The 19,021-nt window shown below is 34.0% G+C and overlaps 1 protein-coding gene across 1 annotated transcript in view; it reads left to right on the plus strand.

The window, feature by feature from the left end:
• The first annotated feature begins 645 nt into the window (after positions 1-645).
• The window catches only part of TMC1 (transmembrane channel like 1), a 134,363-nt gene continuing 115,987 nt past the window's right edge, over positions 646-19,021 (plus strand). The window contains exons 1-4 of the mRNA XM_051972587.1: positions 646-757; positions 3,003-3,047; positions 5,681-5,846; positions 14,147-14,275. Coding sequence (XP_051828547.1) covers positions 646-757; positions 3,003-3,047; positions 5,681-5,846; positions 14,147-14,275 — 452 coding nt within the window. The remainder of the gene's footprint in view (positions 758-3,002; positions 3,048-5,680; positions 5,847-14,146; positions 14,276-19,021) is intronic.

Genomic DNA, 19,021 nt, shown 5'->3' on the forward strand with positions numbered 1-19,021 from the left:
AATTTTTATACTACATATAATTGCAACATTGAAATAACCAATTCCCAAATTTCTTAATCATTGTTATTAAACTTAACAAAGCTCTTAAATTAACAAATCAGACAGACAAATCACACTGAATACAAATCACATACATAGATTGCACAGTTACAATATTCAATAAGACATTAACATCAAAACCAGAGGCAGATGGCGTCTTAAAAAGACATCCAGATTTATACTCTAGAATGCCCAGAGTTGTGCCAACTGGCACATAAAACCAGATATGTCTTAGGAGACACCCAGGTAATGCCAATTGTGTCCAGTTCAACACTACTTCTCATAATTTTTTTAATACGCCAGTTGGTGCCCTGTTATTTTGAAAATCCAGATGCTAGCATAGACAGACAAAATAGGTAACCAGATAGTTCCCAAAAAGGCACTCAAAATCAGATTAGACCAGATGTGTTTTAGGAGACACAAAACCAGAGGGTATTATCCAGCATGCTGAATATCCTTCTCAGAATTTAATGCCCATCAGTATTTTATTATTCTGAGAATACAGGTGCTAACACAGACAGACAGATAAATACATCAGATTGTGTCCTAAAACAGACATCTACACTTACTGTCCCATGGCCTAAATGAAGGTGTCCATCATCAGACATGGCTGCAACTGAAAACTGCTCTTTTTACTGGAGACTCTGGGAAAAAAATCTCCAGAGGGCCAGCCTCTCCAAGCAAAGAACCCAGATCCCCAGCCGCCCTGAGACCCAAGGCATAGATCTGAATGTCTCTATTCTCTAATCCTGCTCTCATTTTCTAATATCTCGGTGGGAAGCCTCCAAAATGTAATACTGGAGAAACTGAGGCAGGATAGAGATTAGAGAGTTTTTAGTAATTTATTTAAAAGGGAGAAATTTACTGGGACAAAATGAATCCATGGTTTGGTCCAAGGGCTTATTGAGACTATCGTTTCTAAGAATCCAGCAGTGAATGCTGGATACAAGATTCTTTTATAGAGCAACAAGATTTATAGGGGGAAGTACCTGGGATGGGGATTACCTAATGGGGGGAGGCACCTAGAATGACGATAGAAGCAGGCATCTAGGATGACATAATAGAGGGAGTCCCAGAGAGGCTGCTGATATTCTAATGATGTCTAAGATATAAGACCTTTATCCTATCAGACATTAAAAGGGAATGGTTATAACCTGAGGCAGAGTAACTGAGAAGGACAATTAGGGAAACTGGTCAGGACATTAAAAGGGAACTGTGGCACAACACTCAGTATTTAAATTGTTTCTTTTTGGCTGCTTGCAATATCTTTTCCTTGGTACAATAGTTCTGAAATTTAGCCATGATATTCCTTTGGGATTTAATTTTGGGATCTCTTTCAGGAGGTGATGGTGGATTCTATATTACCTTCTGATTCTAAAATATCAGGGCAGTTTTCTTTTATGATTTCCTGTAAAATAATGTCTAGGTTCTTTTTTTTTCCATCATGGCTTTCAGGAAGTCTAATAATTCTTAGATAATCTCTCCTAGATCTGTTTTCCAGGTCAATTGTTTTTCCTCAGAGATATTTCATATTTTTAATTTTTTCATTTTTTTTGTTCTTGTTTAATTGATTCTTGAAGTCTTTTTGAGTCATTCACTTCCATTTTTTCCATTTTAACTTTTAGTGTATTATTTTCTTCAGTTAGCTTTTTTAGCTCCTTTTTCAGTTGACCAATTGTATTTTTTTGTTCACTGAATTCTTTTTCCATTTCACAAATTTTGTTTTTCAGTGAATTGGTGTCTTTTTTATATCTCTTTTGTAGGGCATTATATGCTTTTTCCATTCCGTCTTGCAATGATCTCATTTCATTTCCCCATTTTTCTTCTAACTCTCTTTTTATGATACTTTATGCAAACTTTGAAAAAAGCCTTGTGAAATGGGTACAGGCTCATATCTTTCTTTGGGGCTTCATCTGGAGTTGCTTTGCCTTTAGAAACTCAGGATTTGAGGTCTGTTCTCTCTCTCCATAAAAGCTGTCTATGGTGAGAGTTTTTGTTTTTGTTTTTTTAATTCATTTTCTTTTATGGCTTGAGATCTGTTCAATGCAAAGGAGTGACAGCTGCTTCAATTTGCCCTGGGGCTGCTATGCTGATTGATTTCTGGTACTGGGTAATCCTGGATAGGTCCAGCTCTTTGGGAGCTCAGTAGTTTACAATTTGCCTTATATAAAATGCAAATGTGCCAAACTACCTGCTTGCAACCAGGACAGAATGGCCTAAGAGGCTCACAGAAGATTCCCAGGTGCATGGAAGCTACAAAGCTTTGACTCCCAGCCTCAGCTTCTTGCTCCCTATTCTGTGGTCTGAGCTCAGCAGACTGTCCCCTTGCCCATTTAAAACAGACCTGTTGTGAAGATCTTCCAAGATAACTTCTTCTAGAAATTTGTACTCCAAATATTTGTGCATTTTTTGACTTCAAAACCAGTTTAAAGACTTACTCTGTTGTTGGTTTGAGAAAGTCAGAGATCAGAGAAAGTCACAGAGAATCGTGTCTGCTCTCTACCATCATGGGCTCTGCCCATGTTTTTGAACATGGGCTTTATTTTGCTTGACAATACTTCTTGTACCAGAAGTTTTCTTCCCCTCTGCTGTAAATATGTGACATTAGTGGAGTTTGAGTTAGCAATAAATGGCCAGATAGACAGACACACACACACACACACACACACACACACACACAGAAATCCATTGAAAGATTCCTTTAAAAAAGATTCATAGAAGGAACCACAGATAAAAAGTAAGGCAGTTTTGAAAATAATGTGTACAATTTATTTTATCCTTAAAAAAATACCCCAAAAGTAGTATAAAATGGAGTTCAATTTCATATGCAATCGTGTTATTGTATATTTATTCTGTTACACATATGAAAAAGCTCATTTTTTGATGTTTAAGTTCTTAAGAAAAAAATTTTAAAATGTTTGTTGTTTGAAAATTCAACTCTTTATTTTTTATATTTTTGATAGTGCAAATAGAAGTGGAAGAAGATGATGACACTGAAGAGAGCTCAGGTAAGCAGGGATAGATTAATATTTGCAGACAATTGTTAAATTGAAACTAATAATTATGAGGAAGATTATTTTTGGCTTACAACTATTAAACTATAGATGCCCATTGTCAGAGTTTTTGATGGTTTTATGGGAGGCAGATGAAAACTATTGTTAATCTCTGTCTCTGAAACTATTCAGTCTGGAGATTCACATTTTCCACTGCATCATAGTCCATTATTGAAGGATATTGGCAGCAGAAAGGAAATATGTTTCTCTGCTGACCCCTCTTCCAGATGGATAGCCATCATGGATTCAAAGATTAGATTTAAGGCTGAGGTGTCATAATGTTACAAGACTGACCGTTTTGTCTGAGTTGACCAGTTAGTTCACTCAAAAAACTGTCTCTATGGATTCTTTTATATTCAATTGACAATTTTTTTAAATTGATTTGGTGTTTTGACTTTATGTAGACAGTTATTATATATTATTATATGCTAGATTGCTATTTTTTGGAGACTCTGCCTTTACTGAAGTAACATGAAAAACATTCTCTCTCTATCTCTTTCTTTATCTTTTTAAATTTATACTTGGGTTGGAATAAGAAAAGGCTCATTGTATAGGAAAAGACTTTGATTTTATCAGAGCCAAAATAAAGAATTATATCTAAAGAAGGATTTAAATAGAGGACATTTAGAAATTGTTTACTGTATGTCTTCATGAAGTTGCAACTAATGAATAGTTCACTGTAATAATTCATCATATTAATTATGTGTCTCCCCAGATATAATTTTGTAGTAATCCTCATTTTCCAGGGGCCACCATAGAGGGAAGCTAGGTCCATGGAAGCAGGCCAGGGCCTCAAAATTTATGAATGTAGTGACTTGTCAGATTAGAGCTGCTTATTTAATAGGACACGATAAAAACCAAGAACAGCAACAATATGCATTGTTAGCACATTAGCATTTAATAAGTTGTAACTGATTTTCCATTTTTATGTGAAACTATGTAGTTCACACAAAGCAGGCCTCTGAAAGTTTCAGAAGAGTTTAAGAAGGACCTTTGTACCATAAATGTCAAAATGCTAACTAGTTCTAAGAGTTGCTCTCCTTATAAGGAAGATTCATTGTGCTCCTTATACATTTGGTACTAATTTGACTAACAAAATTTGTATGAGGAATTGGGCAGGATTTTTTAACCAGACCAAATCACTAAAAATATCTGACAAATTAGCTTGTTAGAGATAACATTATTAGCCATTTCTTATTGAATCATTACTTCATTTTAATTCTTCGTATCCTATACCATGGAGATAACTGAAATGGTTTTATCTCTTGCACTTAATTTCAATTTTGAAAAAGTTTGAGAGAGTGTGAAGATCATAAAAATTGGTTCGTCATGTTATTCATATAATCTCAACATGCAGATAAAGTAGAGTTTCAAATGATAACTCAAATTTTGGAATAGGAAGAGAAGGAAGAAAGGAAGGGAAGGAGGAATGAATGAAAAAAGAAAAAACAAAGAAGGAAGGAAAAAAGTAGGAAGCAAAAAAAGGAGAAAAAAGGAGAGAAGGCAGGGGAACAGGAACAAGAATGTAGTGAAATAGTTTATGGAAATAAAAAATTTTATCTTTTTTTTAAGTTAATGAATACATTTAAAAATTTTGCATAAAAGAACTTAGTATTTTAAATAAAATAATTTTATGTATTTGGATGTTCATTTTGTTGAAGCCTACTAAATTTAAAATGGAAAAGGAAAGTAATGATCATACAAGGCAATTACTGATAGCTATTGGTAACAAAAAAATTTATGGAATTGTTTCCTATTATTTTCCTTGTTGTTTCTTTGTGTTTTATTAATAGCCTAAGGGTATATGAAAAATAAATTTAGCAATGTTTGAAGCAATAAATAAAGTGGACACTTCTGCCTTTTTACCACTGTAATGGTAATGGTTAAACTCCATTGCAACTAAAAATGACTTTATTTGAAGGGATGATTTAGAAGCAGAATGTATTCACAATATATTATTTAACCCTAAGCTATTTTTCTAATTAATAGCACTGGGCAAATAATAAGCACCTAATAAATGTTTTTTTTTTTTTTTTTATTCATTCACTTTAAGAATTACTGGAATGTAGAAGCACCATAAAAGTTCAAATTTGAACCAAATTGGACAACACTATCTAAAAAGATTTTTTTCCACCTGAACTCGCTATAATTCTTTTCTTTTAAACAATACAACTTGTAATTTTATTGACATCTAGAAATTTCACTGAGGAAACTCCCAACTACTATTATAGACAGGCACCTGTTTTGAAACTCTTAAATATAAAATTTTAGAGAGTAGCCAAAGGCCACTGAGAGGTTTAATGACTTAACCAAGGTTACAGAGTGAATATATATGTCAGAGACAGGACTTGAATCCATGCCTTTCTCATTCTGAGGATAGCTTTTTATTTCTTTCCACTACCTCATCCTGCTTTGTGTGTTTTTTGTTTGTTTTAAAAGAGCTATAAAATAATTGGGACAAGGATTTCTTAGGCTGTATTGAGAATTGCTCCATAATCAGCTCATGAGAAAACTGATCCTGATTATCATATAGGAATGTTGATTGTATTTGTGGATTTTCTCACTGAATTATAAAATATTCCATGTAGGTGAAGAGGAGAAGGAAGACAAGTTGCCACGAAGAAAGAGCATGAGACCACAGAGAAAAAGGAACAGAGATGTTATCAATGAGGATGACCCGCCACCTGAACCTGAGGATGAAGAAACCAGAAAAGCGAGGGAAAAAGAGAGGAGGAGGAAAATGAAGAGAGGAGCGTAAGTTAATTTGCCTGGTTATTTAATTAGAAACTAATATTAAAATAAAGACATAGCCAGAAGATGTTATTAGTATTTACCATGCTTGTTGGGTACACAAGGTTGGTAGCCAAAGCTACTTGTAGAAATGGTGGGTATTTTGGTATGTTATACCTCCAAGGCACAAAAGGGGAACTCGTGATTTTTTAAGTTTGATAAAATCTATTTTAAAGGCATTTATCATCAGTTTAAAGTAGGATTAAAATGAAGATACAATATTTCTATCCATTAGCTCATTTCCTTAGATCCAAATCACTCAAAGTTATTAATCTATATAATTACTTGCAAATTATTTATTAATTCATTTCTTTGTCCATTTTAGAGTATAAACTCCTAGAGGATAAGTTTTGACTCTTCTTCTTCTTCTTCTTCTTCTTCTTCTTCTTCTTCTTCTTCTTCCTCTTTTTATCTCTGCATGGTATAATGCTCAGTTTTTTGTATGATTTTGTTTTTTTAAAATTGGGTCTCCCTATCTTGTCCATATTGGCAGTGCAATAATCACTCATCACTTGATCCCATTTCTGATTTTAACTTTTAACTTCAGACTTTAATTTTAACTATAACTTTAATCTGTTCTATTTTTTTCTGACCTAGGTCATTTCAGCCTTAGGCAACATGGTGATCTTCTGCTCTTAGAGTTCCACTATATTTGTGCCAGATTTAGTGAAGTTGGCAAATTGGCTTTTTTCCCTACTATAGATCAGAGCTCCTGAAGTCAAGCAATTGACCAGTGTCAACTTCCCCCAACAGCAGGAGTTATGGTGATATACAGCCATGGCCAATTATATTCATTTTGTAAAGTCATTCATAAAAGGACAGTAGGTCCTGCCTGTACCCACTGAAGAAATAAAACAGAACTATTTATTTAATTTATTACTCGTATCACTTGATGGTTTTTATTGAAACAATCCAATTGTTATTAAGCCTCTTGCTGTGCAGAGGACTACACTAGACCCTACTGGGAATCATACTTCCTAATTGTGCACAGGCTGTTCTTTAGGCTTGGAATGGCCTCCTTTCTTATCTCTGCCTCTGGACTCAGCTCAGTGACCACCTCCGATATGAAAGTTTTTCTAATTTTCCAGTTTTCCCTAACAAAATCATCTTGTATTTATTTTGTGTATACTTATACAAGTACTTGTTATCTTCTTCTAGTAGAATATATTCTTCTTGAGAGTAGAGCCTTTTTTATTTTTATCTTTGTATTCCCAATTCCCACACAGTTTCTGGCATTGTGATGTTTTAAAAATACTTGTTGATTGATTAAGATGTAAAAATAATAATTTGGTTCTAGTTTCTGGAATAAAAAGTCATATGAGAAAGACAGAAATATGCACACACACATATACACATAAATACACTCTAAGTAAATTAAGATTGATATTACTTCTCTTTGGAAGTGCCAAGGGGGTACTGGAGTGCATGTAGAGATTGAACAGTTATTATATCTTGCATATTGTGGGAGCTAAGGACTGCACATCCCTGAAGAATTAAAAATCTGAATGCAATTTTTTGGTTTTCCCTTCATACCAGGGGAGAAATCTAAATGTTTCTTTTTCTTTTATAGAGTGTTTATAGAACCTTATTGTAAAATTTTGGTTGAGTTTTTCATGGGTTCTGTGTTGTCTGATGACCTTTGTGTATCATCTGCAGTTTCCACAAAACTCCCTCAATATTCCCATTTAATTTCTTATGATGATCCACACTATATTGAAATAGTGATAAGGAAAGTTGCAATGTAGAAAGGATATGTGTATTGAAGTTTGTAGGGGAAACATTTCTTGGAGAGGAGCTAATTTTTGATTTTAGATGTAGAAAGCTAAGCATTAGATAAGTATAAGGCCAGTTAAATAAACAAGAACTTCTCCTTCTTCAATTTTTCTTTCCTTTCATTCTGTATCTTATTCCTTTCCCAGGAGTTCCATATGACAAATGACACCACAAGTCCAATTCTTCCATAATAAAAATATACTTGTCTTATCTTGCTTCTTTTAATGGGAAAGATGCATTCCAACACACTTTATTAGAATAATGACCAGAGATACAATATAGGAGTCATAAGAATATATTTAATGATTTGGGTTGCCTGCTTAATGAATCTCAGAAGGTTACATGAAATACTTTCATGTAAGGCTAACTGATACTGTCTAGTTTTCTCAGCCTTTTGGAGGAAAGAGAGTACACAGAGATAGCCAGAGAAAGAAATAGCAGCAGTGAGAAATAGAGAGAAAAAGAAAAAGTGTCTCACAGAGAGAGATACAAAGAGAGACACACAGAAAGAGATATAGAGACACATACCGAATAGCATAGACTCACAAAGAGAGACATACACAGTAATAGAGATACAGAGAGAATCAGACAGAGAGAGGGAGAGTTAAAGAGACAGACAGATAAAGATTAAAATGGAGGGGGATACAGAGAGTGTAAATTTGAGTGGAAGTTTCCATTTCTCCCAGGATAATCCTCCCCCCCCCTGGAAAACTGGCTCAGGTACACCCTTCTCCAACTTCAGGTCCTTCTGCATGTGAGAAATAGTGGTAAGGACAGCTGCAATGTAGAAGGGATAATGGTATGTGTATATTAAGGTTTATAGGGAAAACATTCCCCAAGTGGACCTTACATTACTCTGCAGAGCCCAAGACTTAAGACCCTTACTTTTCCTTCTTGAGTTGTTTTTTGTTTTGTTTTGTTTTGTATTGTTTGGTTGGTTGGTTGGGTTTTTTGCTATTGATCTAGCTCTGGGAACTACAGACTTTCTTAAAAAGTTATTTTGTAAAAATAACAAATGTAACTAAGTCTTTATTTATGGAGACATCTCTGGAAGGATCTATTCTGCTGCCTTGTTAATATTTTTGTCTTATAAGAATAATAGACTTGTGATAAGTAGTAACTCTGTTCTCTAATTTAAAGCCCATTTTCTTTCCCAAAGACTAAAACTTGCATTTTAAATAGGAAAACAAAACAATAAGCACACATGCTTTGAAGAGGATTAGTAAACAAATGAGGACATATTCATTTCAGTTAATTAACTAGAGGATCCTTATTAAAAGACCAAAACAATACCCATGTGAATTTCCCAAGCACTAAAAAAATATCTGAAACCTACTAAAGATCAAAGCTTGTAAAGCTGACATCTTTGGAGACAGTTAAAGAACAATGCCTTGTAATATAGTTTAGAATGTGTCTAATAATATCACTGGCTTTTCCTGACCCAACTTTAGGTATGTGTTCAGAGCTGTGAGAAGTTCAGCATAAGATGATTTTTTTCATCTAACCAACAGCTGAAAAATATCTCCAAATAATAATAATAGATATAATAGATAACATTTCTGTAACACTTTAAAGTCTCCAGAATGCTTCATACACATTTTACATCAATTGATTTTCACACTTCATCTGGAGTAGATGCTATCAGTTTCTCCATTTTATAAATATGGAAACCAAACTGAAAGAGATGGTGTCTTAGTTGACCTGGACCAGGCAGCTAATATCTTAAAAGTGGGGCTTGAATCGAGGTTCAAAATAACTCAAATAATTTCTTTAAATTAGATAGTCTGGATTGCATAAAAAATGTTTTCAGTATTTTGACTATTTTATTAAACTATTTTTTTTCAAAGACAGCTGGGAAAATGTTGCTTTTTAAAGCAAAAAAACAAAAAAAACTTGCCTTGAAATTTTCCCATCTAGATGTTGTTACCATCATGATTTTATTCTTTGCTCACTATAGTATCTACCATAATATTTTTTGCAATATATATTAAATAATAGTTACAAAAGAAGACAATTCATAATACAGATTGTTATCTGAGTAATCAAAGTAAAATAGATTGTTTTCAGTCTGAATGTTAATAATTAAAAAGTTAACATAGTGCCATAGGCTGTTAGCCTGAGGTCAGAATTTTAGCAAATAGTAATTACTTAATGAATCCTTTTTTCATTTATTTGTTTTTTTATTCATCTAGGACTTGGAAAGAGCTTCAGATACTAGTTATTATTATATGTATTGATCCAAGAATACTTTTATAACATATTCAATAATGAGTAGACCTTCAAAGAAAGGGTGAAGTGGATTCCACTTTTGGATAGTTTAATTTGAAAGGCTTTGGATAGCTTTATTGGATAGTTTAAAAACTTAAAAAAGTTTTTTTTTTATATTCAGCACAAATTTTTCCTCTCTTCAGACACAATCAATCCATTAATCTATCAATAACCATCTATTAAGAACTAAATGTGAAAGTATCAACAAGATGATTTTCAGAAAGACCTGAAGAGGTTTGTATGAACTGATGCTAAGTAACGTAAGTAGAACCAAGAGAATGTTGTACACAACGACCAGACTATGTGATGATCAGCTGTAATGGACTTGGCTCTTTTCAGCAATGAGGTGATTCAGTCCAATTTCAATAGACTTGTGATGAAGAGAGACTTCTGCATACAGAAAGAGGACTATGGGACTGAATGTGGACTACAACACATATTTTCACTTTTATTGTTATTGTTTGCTAGGATTTTTTCTCACTTTTTTCTCTTTTTGATTTGATTTTTCTTATGCAGCATGATAAATGTGGAAGAATTGCACATATTTAACCAATATTGGATTACTTGCTTTCTAGGAGAGGCGGTGAGGGAAGGGAGGGAGAAAAATTTGGAGCACAAGGTTTTGCAAGGGTAAATGTTGAAAACTATATGCATGTATTTTGAAAGTAAAAAGCTATTATAAAAAATGAACTTAATATGAGTCAGGCACTGAGAACATAAAATGTCCTCAACAAGCTTATATTCTAGGGAGGACCTTACATTTTATTCCTTTGTTCCTAGTTCTGACTCTGGAGACCAAGCAGAATGAATTTATACCTCCTCCAATGACAGACAGCCCTTCAAATTCTTCAAATATCTTCAAAGCTAAGGAGCATGCTCCCAGTTCTTTCCTCTGATATTTATTTAACATATTCTCTAATCTTCTCACCATCAGCATGTCTACATTTTTTCCTAAAATAAGGTGCATACTGAAAACAGTGCTTCAGATGCAGCCCAACTAAGACAACATATAATGGAAGCATCAGCTTCTTTGTTCTAAGTAACAGGCTCTCTCAGTACAATATAGGATATTTTTAGAAAATTTCTACATCACACTGTTGCTTCATAATAAGCTTGTAGTTCATTCAAAGCCCTGATCTTTTTCACAGGACCTCAAATCTAATCATGACTCCCCTATATATAAAAGATTATATAAAAGATCACTTTTCAACAGTGATGCTGTTAAATAATAATCGAGTCAGGAGTAATATCATAAAACCATAGATTTAGAGGTAAGTATTTTGGAGATAAGAAGTTCAATAATTTAATGAGTCACAGCTAGTATTTGATAGAGTCTGGATTATATTATGGTTTTCTAATTTAACATCTGTAGTTTTTTCCCATTATACTTAATTGGACCAAGCATTATAGACCAAATGAACATTTCTTTTCTCTTTTTTTGGATAGATTTCTAAAATGTCTTTTTTATTAAACTCCATTTTTTATCTGACACAAGTTTACTGATCAGCAAAGTTTTAGAATAGTAAAGAATCAAAAGAATCTGCAAAGAATGCAATGAACATCTGTAGTGATGTTGATAGACATTGTTGTCTTGTTGTTTGTCAACAACTTGTTGTTTGTCCTTTGTTCTCAAAGAGGGCCAGTGATATTAGAAGGATGATGTCTTGATTTACAAGTGAATTGGATTGAGGCAAAACTGAGCAAATTCATAAGCCTCACTCTCTCCTCCTGAATCCAGTAGCAAGACATAGGTCAGGAAAACATGACACCAAATTCAATGAAATACTTTGGTTTTTTAAAGCTAAGGTATTTTCCATGTCTCAGTTTGTCTTAGGTGATTTAAAGCTAGGTAAGAAAAGAGGCAAAAGATGGCCTATTTTGCCTACTCAAAAAAAAAAAAAAAATCAAAACTGGGAAAAGACCCTAAGGTACAGACATATCCCAAAACTAGCTTGGTTTCTGGAGAGAGTACAATTCCTAACTGGTTACCAAGTGCAAGTCCAGATGTGGTGTGACTATTAGGTGAACCCTTATTTCAGCTATTCCTAAACTGGATCCAAAAGTCACCCCTGAAGAGTATTCTTAAAGCACCAATTCTGGACTGACTAGAAAGCCTAGCATGAACCTCTGTCCCTGAAATTCTGGGTCTCAATGATTCCCAGATATCTGAAAACTCAATTTCCTGAAAATCAGAAACTCATTTTAGAACATAAAGAAAGTAATATAGCATGATCAAATATAGAAACTGTGAAATACTTTTGAGCTCATTGGTACCTCCAACAGATGTAGTATTTTTGTGTTTCCTTTGTTGGTGATTTGGGATGCCATGATGCCCAATTTGAGAACCAACTGCACAAGTGGCCTTGTGAAAATAGACTTTTGTCCTTTATTGCATTTTATTTTTATTGTTTAGGTGAAGGAGATTAATGTGAAGGAACAGAGAAAGAGGAGAGAGACAGAGAGCAGAAAGAGAGGTTTCTAGAAACCTCTAGTTTCTAGAGTGCTAGAGACAAACACAGAGACAGACAGAAACAGTGAGACACACATAGACAGACGGAAACAGAGAGAGGCAAGAGAAAGAGAGGCAGAAAGAGAGACAATATTAGTCCCACTGCTAACTTTGAAAATATATCATTCTGTTTTCACATAGGCTTTTTTTTTAAAGCAGATAAATACAAGTACAGAGGATAAAGTAAACTACAACTACTCAATAATTAAGAAATCTTCTATGTTGGTTTAAATACAAAGATACACATACACGTGCTCACCTACACACACACACACACATACACACACACACACACACACACACAATATGTGTTTCACTCCTCATTAAATATATTTGTTTTTGTTTTTGTTTTTTAATAATTATAACTTTTTATTGACAGAGCCCATGCCTGGGTAATTTTTTACATTATCCCTTGCACTCACTTCTGTTCTGACTTTCTCTTTTCTTTCTCTATCCCCTCCCCCAGATGGCAAGCAGTCTTATACATGTTAAACTATGTCACAGTATATTCTAGATACAATATATGTGTGAGAACCAAACAGTTCTCTTGTTACACAGGAAGAATTGGATTCAGAAGGCATAAATAACCCGGGAAGAAAAACAAAAATACAGACAATTTACATTCATTTCCCAGTGTTCTTTCTTTGAGTGTAGCTGCTTCTGTCCATCATTGATCATTTGGAACTGAGTTAAATCTCTTTGTCGAAGTAATCCACTCTCATCAAAATACATCCTCATACAGTATCGTTGTTGAAGGAAGAATATAATGATCTCCTGGTTCTGCTCATTTCATTTAGCATCAGTTCAGGTAAGTCTCTCCAAGCCTCTCTGTATTCATCCTGCTGGTCATTTCTTACAGAACAATAATATTCCATAACATTCATATACTACAATTTACCCAACCATTCTCCAATTGATGGGCATCCATTCATTTTCCAGTTTCTAATTAAATATATTTGAATTAACAATTGAACCTTATAAGGAGTAATAGTAGTATTAAAAAAAAAAAAAGAGGCAGTGAATTTGAAGTCAGAGAACCAAGAATCAAATCCTTCCCTACTATTTATAACCATAAGGTTACCTATATAGCCTTGGATAAATCATTTTATCTCTCTAGATGTAGTATCCTCACTTGTAAAATGAAGAGATTGGACTAATTTTTAAGGTCCTTGATACCTTTAAATCCATTATCTCACAAAATAACTTTATTAACTTTATAACTTTTCTCCTTTCTTAAGACAAGACCAATTGAAATTTTGAAAATAATGCCACTTTTATCCCACTATCTTTTGTTGGCAATTATAGTTTGAATAGAAAATGAAAGTAGAGATGGCCAGAATGGATAAGGGATAAAAGATAAAAGGAAGCTCCCTCAAAACTTCATATGTCCCATTTCCTCATAAAGATCTGGTTCTATGGTTGACTATCTATCTAAGAAAGAAATGTTTCAGAATATTAAAAATAGACTATTATTAAAAACAAAATAAACAAAAGCAAGTATCACTTAAATGTAATTTTTTTTGAAATTTGAGGTGAAAGTTGCAAATACAAATGATAGAATTTAGTGATTACAGTACTATATTCAATTTTCTAAGTCAAGGACATAAGACTAAGTAGTTGTTGCAATGATAATATCAGTCTTTTTTATGTTGGTAATTGAAACCAAGCTTCAATTGTCTGTCTGTTAATCTTATGTGGTCTTCCTCCCTTAAAGAGATGAAGATGATGAAATTGATGAAGAAGAATTGGAAAAAATGAAGGCAGAGTTAGATGAAAAAAGACAAGTTATTGCTACAGTCAAGTGTCAACCATGGAAGATGGAAAAGAAGATCCAAGTCCTAAAGTATGTGCTTTTTTCATAATTAAGAAAAAATTTCTCAGTATTTACTTGCTAAAAAAATCTGGAGTATTGTTTATTTTATTTTGCACAGCTAAGAAGAATGTGAGCTAATGGTCTCTAAATAAGAAACAGCTATTAGCAAATTAATTAATAGGGGCACATGGACTATCTATTGTTACCTCCAATTATTCTTTTGAAGTGATGTTTCATTTTCATTTTGGTCTAATACTGTGATTACTATCTCAAAGAGACAGTAGTTACATTTCATATGTTGTAAGGGTCCAGTAGAGAGGCCAGGCAAGCACAATTAGGATGTAACACAGGCCTATGGCTGAGTTCCAGGTGAAAAGGGTCAGGTTCCTCCTTCACGGAGCTTTATCGGGTCCATGAGGTCATAGGCCCAGCCAATCAGAGATAGAGTTCCTGAAGTGATTTCACAGTATTTAGGATTCCCACCATGGCTGGAGATCCCATACACGAAGGTAGTCCTTATGTACTCATAGCCAATCACGTCCAGGGATCTCCAGGCCATAGGCCTCTCTTACATCCTAACTGTGTTTGCTTGGCCTCTCTAATGGACCCTTACAATATATGTATTCAACTTGTATACTTGCTTCTTAAATGGGTCCCAGCCTCAGGTAATAGAACACATGACAACTCTCATTAAAACATTGGGTAGTTAACAAAAGACTATCCTTTAAACTAGAACCAAAAACCAGTTAGTGATTATGTTATTTTATATGTACAGGATAATAACCTCAGGCCAGTAATGCTCTATAAATATAAAGATCCATATGCAACAATAGGCATAACTAAGTTAAATTATCTTTTTTTTTAATTTAATTTTATTTAATAATAACTTTGTATTGACAGAATCCATGCCAGGGTAATTTTTTACAACATTATCCCTTGCACTCGCTTATGTTTCGTTTTTCCCCCTCCCTCCCTCCACCCCCCCCCAAGATGGCAAGCAGTCCTATATGTGTTAAATATGTTGCAGTATATCCTAGAAATAATACATATTTGCAGAACCAAACAGTTCTCCTGTAGCACAGGGAGAATTGGATTCAGAAGGTAAAAATAACTCGGGAAGAAAATAAAAAATGCAAATAGTTCACATTCGTTTCCCAGTGTTCCTTCTTTGGGTGTAACTGTTTCTGTCCATCATTTATCCATTGAAACTCAGTTAGGTCTCTTTGTCATAGAAATCCACTTCCATCAGAATACATCCTCATACAATATCGTTGTCAAAGTGTATAATGATCTCCTGGTTCTGCTCATCTCACTTAGCATCAGTCCATGTAGGTCTCTCCAAGTCTCTCTGTATTCATCCTGTTGGTCATTTCTTACAGAACAATAATATTCCATAACATTCATATACCACAATTTACCCAGCCATTCTCCAATTGATGGGCATCCATTCATTTTCCAGTTTCTAGCCACTACAAACAGGGCTGCTACAAACATTTTGGCACATACAGGTCCCTTTGCTTTTTTTAGTATCTCTTTGGGGTATAAGCCCAATAGAAACACTGCTGGATCAAAGGGTATGCACAGTTTGATAACTTTTTGGGCATAATTCCAGATGGCTCTCCAGAATGGTTGGATTCGTTCACAACTCCACCAACAATGCATCAGTGTCCCCGTTTTCCCGCATCCCCTCCAACATTCATCATTATTTTTTCCTGTCATCTTAGCCAATCTGACAGGTGTGTAAGTTAAATTATCTTTAGAAATAGCTGGTTTGTGAAAATATAAGGAAGAATCTCCTCTCCTTATCTCTATTCTCCCTTCCAAAGGAGATTTAGAGATCCCACCCTACACATACACATACATACAATATATGTGAATTTTAATCCATCATTAGAGATTCAGGAATATTCTATGATTGTTCCTTTTACTTCAGAGTTCCTTTTTTATTCAGTTGACCTAAGTTCCAACCCCAATTCTGCTATTTACTACATTTGTGATGAGGACAAGTTATTTACCTCTCTAGCTCTCGGTTTCTTAAACCATAAAATGAAGGCAACTAAATGTTCTGTAATGTCATCTCTAGCTTAAAATCTAGAATCCTTTGGTTAAATGGAGGCATTAGGTTAAATAGGAGATACATTAGAAAGAGTGCTGGACCATTCTGTGCTTCTTTCTGTTGCTGAGTTTTTTTTTTTTTTTTTTTTTTTTTTGGGAAATATTTTAATGCTCTTTAAAAGAAAATGTCTATCAATCTGTATTAAGCAATCTTCTCCCTACCTCCTGATAGGAACCCTTTCTTATATTCATAGTAGATCAAAAAAATAAACACATTGGCCATGTTTGAAAATATGTGTATTATATTATGCCCCAACCCCATAACTTCTTTGCCTTACCTGGTCACAAAAGGAAATGAAGTTGGTACTAGTATTACTTGCTTTTGATGAAACCATGCTGGATTTTTTATCAAAAAACCTTTCTTCTAACATTACAGAAAATTAATAGACAGAAAATGACTGGCTACCAACATGTTTGTACGTTGTCAGATTATCAATTGACTATAACAAAGTTCAAAATCAGAAAGATAAAGATGAGAAGATAACACTCAATAAAATTACTACAGATTTAACCTGATTTATTCAAACTGATTTTGATTCTGAAAAATGGGAAATAAATTAAGGGACACTGATTATTTGTAGTTCTTGGAGAAATTTAATAAATACAAAATAGTTACCACTCTCACAAGACCAAAAGAATCTAGAAACCAGATCTCTTTATAAAACATAATTATCTGAAAGTTAAAAGCAGCTCTTATTTAGAATTCAATCTCATTTTCAAACTATTAAAAACTATGATGATTGAGCTCATAAAACACCAAAAAATCACGGATGGGAAATAAGCCTTCAGAAATCAAATCCAACTTGATCATCCACCCAAATATTTTTAGATAAATTATATTTAGATATGTCAAGTGAAACAGATTTACTAGCTTTTATTTTAATCATATTTTAATCATAGTCTCATAATTGAGTCACTACATTTGTATTCTACCCTCTCAATGTCTGATATACTATACAGGCATAGCTTTTTAAATTATGCTTTGCTTTATTGAATTTTGCAGATATTGTTATAAATTGAAGGTGGCAATCCTGTGTCAAGCACATCTCGTAAAGAAGCTAGGTTACAAAGGGTTTTAAAGGCCAGAGGGTTTTCTAATTGATCCCAGAGGCAGTAGGAAGTCATTATAATCTATTCTACAGGTGATGACTTGATTATGCTTTAGGGAAATCAGATATCTGACAGATGAATAGAGGATAACCTGGAGTGAGGAGAGATAGTCTATTGGAATAGATGAGGCACAAGGTGAGAAGGACTTGTACTAGTCTGTGATTGTGTTAAGAGAGAAAGGGACATATATGAGGGATATTACAAAGGTAGAAACAACATAACTTCTTTCTCCCTCCTTATCTTCAGTACTTCACTACAACTACTTCAGCACTTCAACACAACTACACTACAATACTTCAATACAATACCAACTTGCCTTTTTAACAGCTCAAAATGGATGTACCTTAGGCATCCCAAAGTCAACATATCCAAAAGAGAATTTATCTTTTCCCCAAAATTCTTCCTCCTTCCTAGCTTTCCTATTATTTTCAAGGACATCACCATTCTTCTAGTCACACAAGTTTTTCATCATTTTTTGCTCCTTATTTTCACTTTCTCCTCATATTCAGTCTGTCACCTAAACAGCATCAAGAGAGAAGAAGCACTAAGACCAAGAGTCTTGGAGGGATTTCTAAGGCATAATTCAGATTAAGATTCAGAAGAGGAGCTGTGGAGGCAAATAGAAGGAAAGAACCAAAAGAGAGGTAGATCATGACAACCTAGAGAAAAGAGAGTAGTTAGAGGGAAATAGTGATCAACAATATCAAAGTCTGCTTAGAGCTAGAAAAAAATAATATGCTCAAGGTCACACAACCAATGTATTTCAGAAGGAGGACTTGAAGCCAGGTTTTTCTGGCCTCGAGGCCAATTTGGTGTTTATTACATTATGCTGTTGTGGTATTTAATAAACATTAGTGGCAAAATAGTTATATTAATACAAGAAAGCTGAACTAGATATTGGAAGACTTGTTCTACTGCACATTCTGCAATTAATGAGATAACTTGGGATAAATCATTCAGTTTTCATGGCTTGAATTTCATTATCTATAGTACGGAGGAACATTTGCCTATAATCCTTGTTTCTAGGGAGACTGAGGCTTTTGGAGCTTTAGAGTTCAAGAGTTTGAAGCTACAGGGGACTATGTCAATGAGGACTTTGCACTGTTTGGCCTTAATATAATGATTAATATAGAAATGCATGCCATGAGGTTGTGTAAAGAGAGGAGAACCAATTCATGTGAGAAATGGAGGAGGTCAAAACTCCCTACAGATTAGAGTGGATTTGGGCTGTGACTGATCTCTGTCTTTCTAGCCTAGATGAGATAGGGAAACCCAGAATTAGAAATTAAAAAAAAAATTATTTTATTTAAAAATATTTTTAAATAAAAATTGAAAATAATGAAATGAGGGGAATGGAACACAGGATAAATTCCAAAATACTTTTAACACTAAGTTTCTAATATTATGGGTTAAATAGGCTTTTGTAAGCTGGTCTGGGAATCAAGCCACTAATTATTATATGTTTTCTATGGGAAACTTTGTTCCAAATTTCCCAAAAGAGACATAAATTAGCATTTGGAACAGAATCTCTTTGCAAGTTGGGGGACTGCC

Source organism: Antechinus flavipes, chromosome 1, assembly GCF_016432865.1.
Source record: "Antechinus flavipes isolate AdamAnt ecotype Samford, QLD, Australia chromosome 1, AdamAnt_v2, whole genome shotgun sequence".
Lineage (NCBI taxonomy): Eukaryota > Metazoa > Chordata > Mammalia > Dasyuromorphia > Dasyuridae > Antechinus > Antechinus flavipes.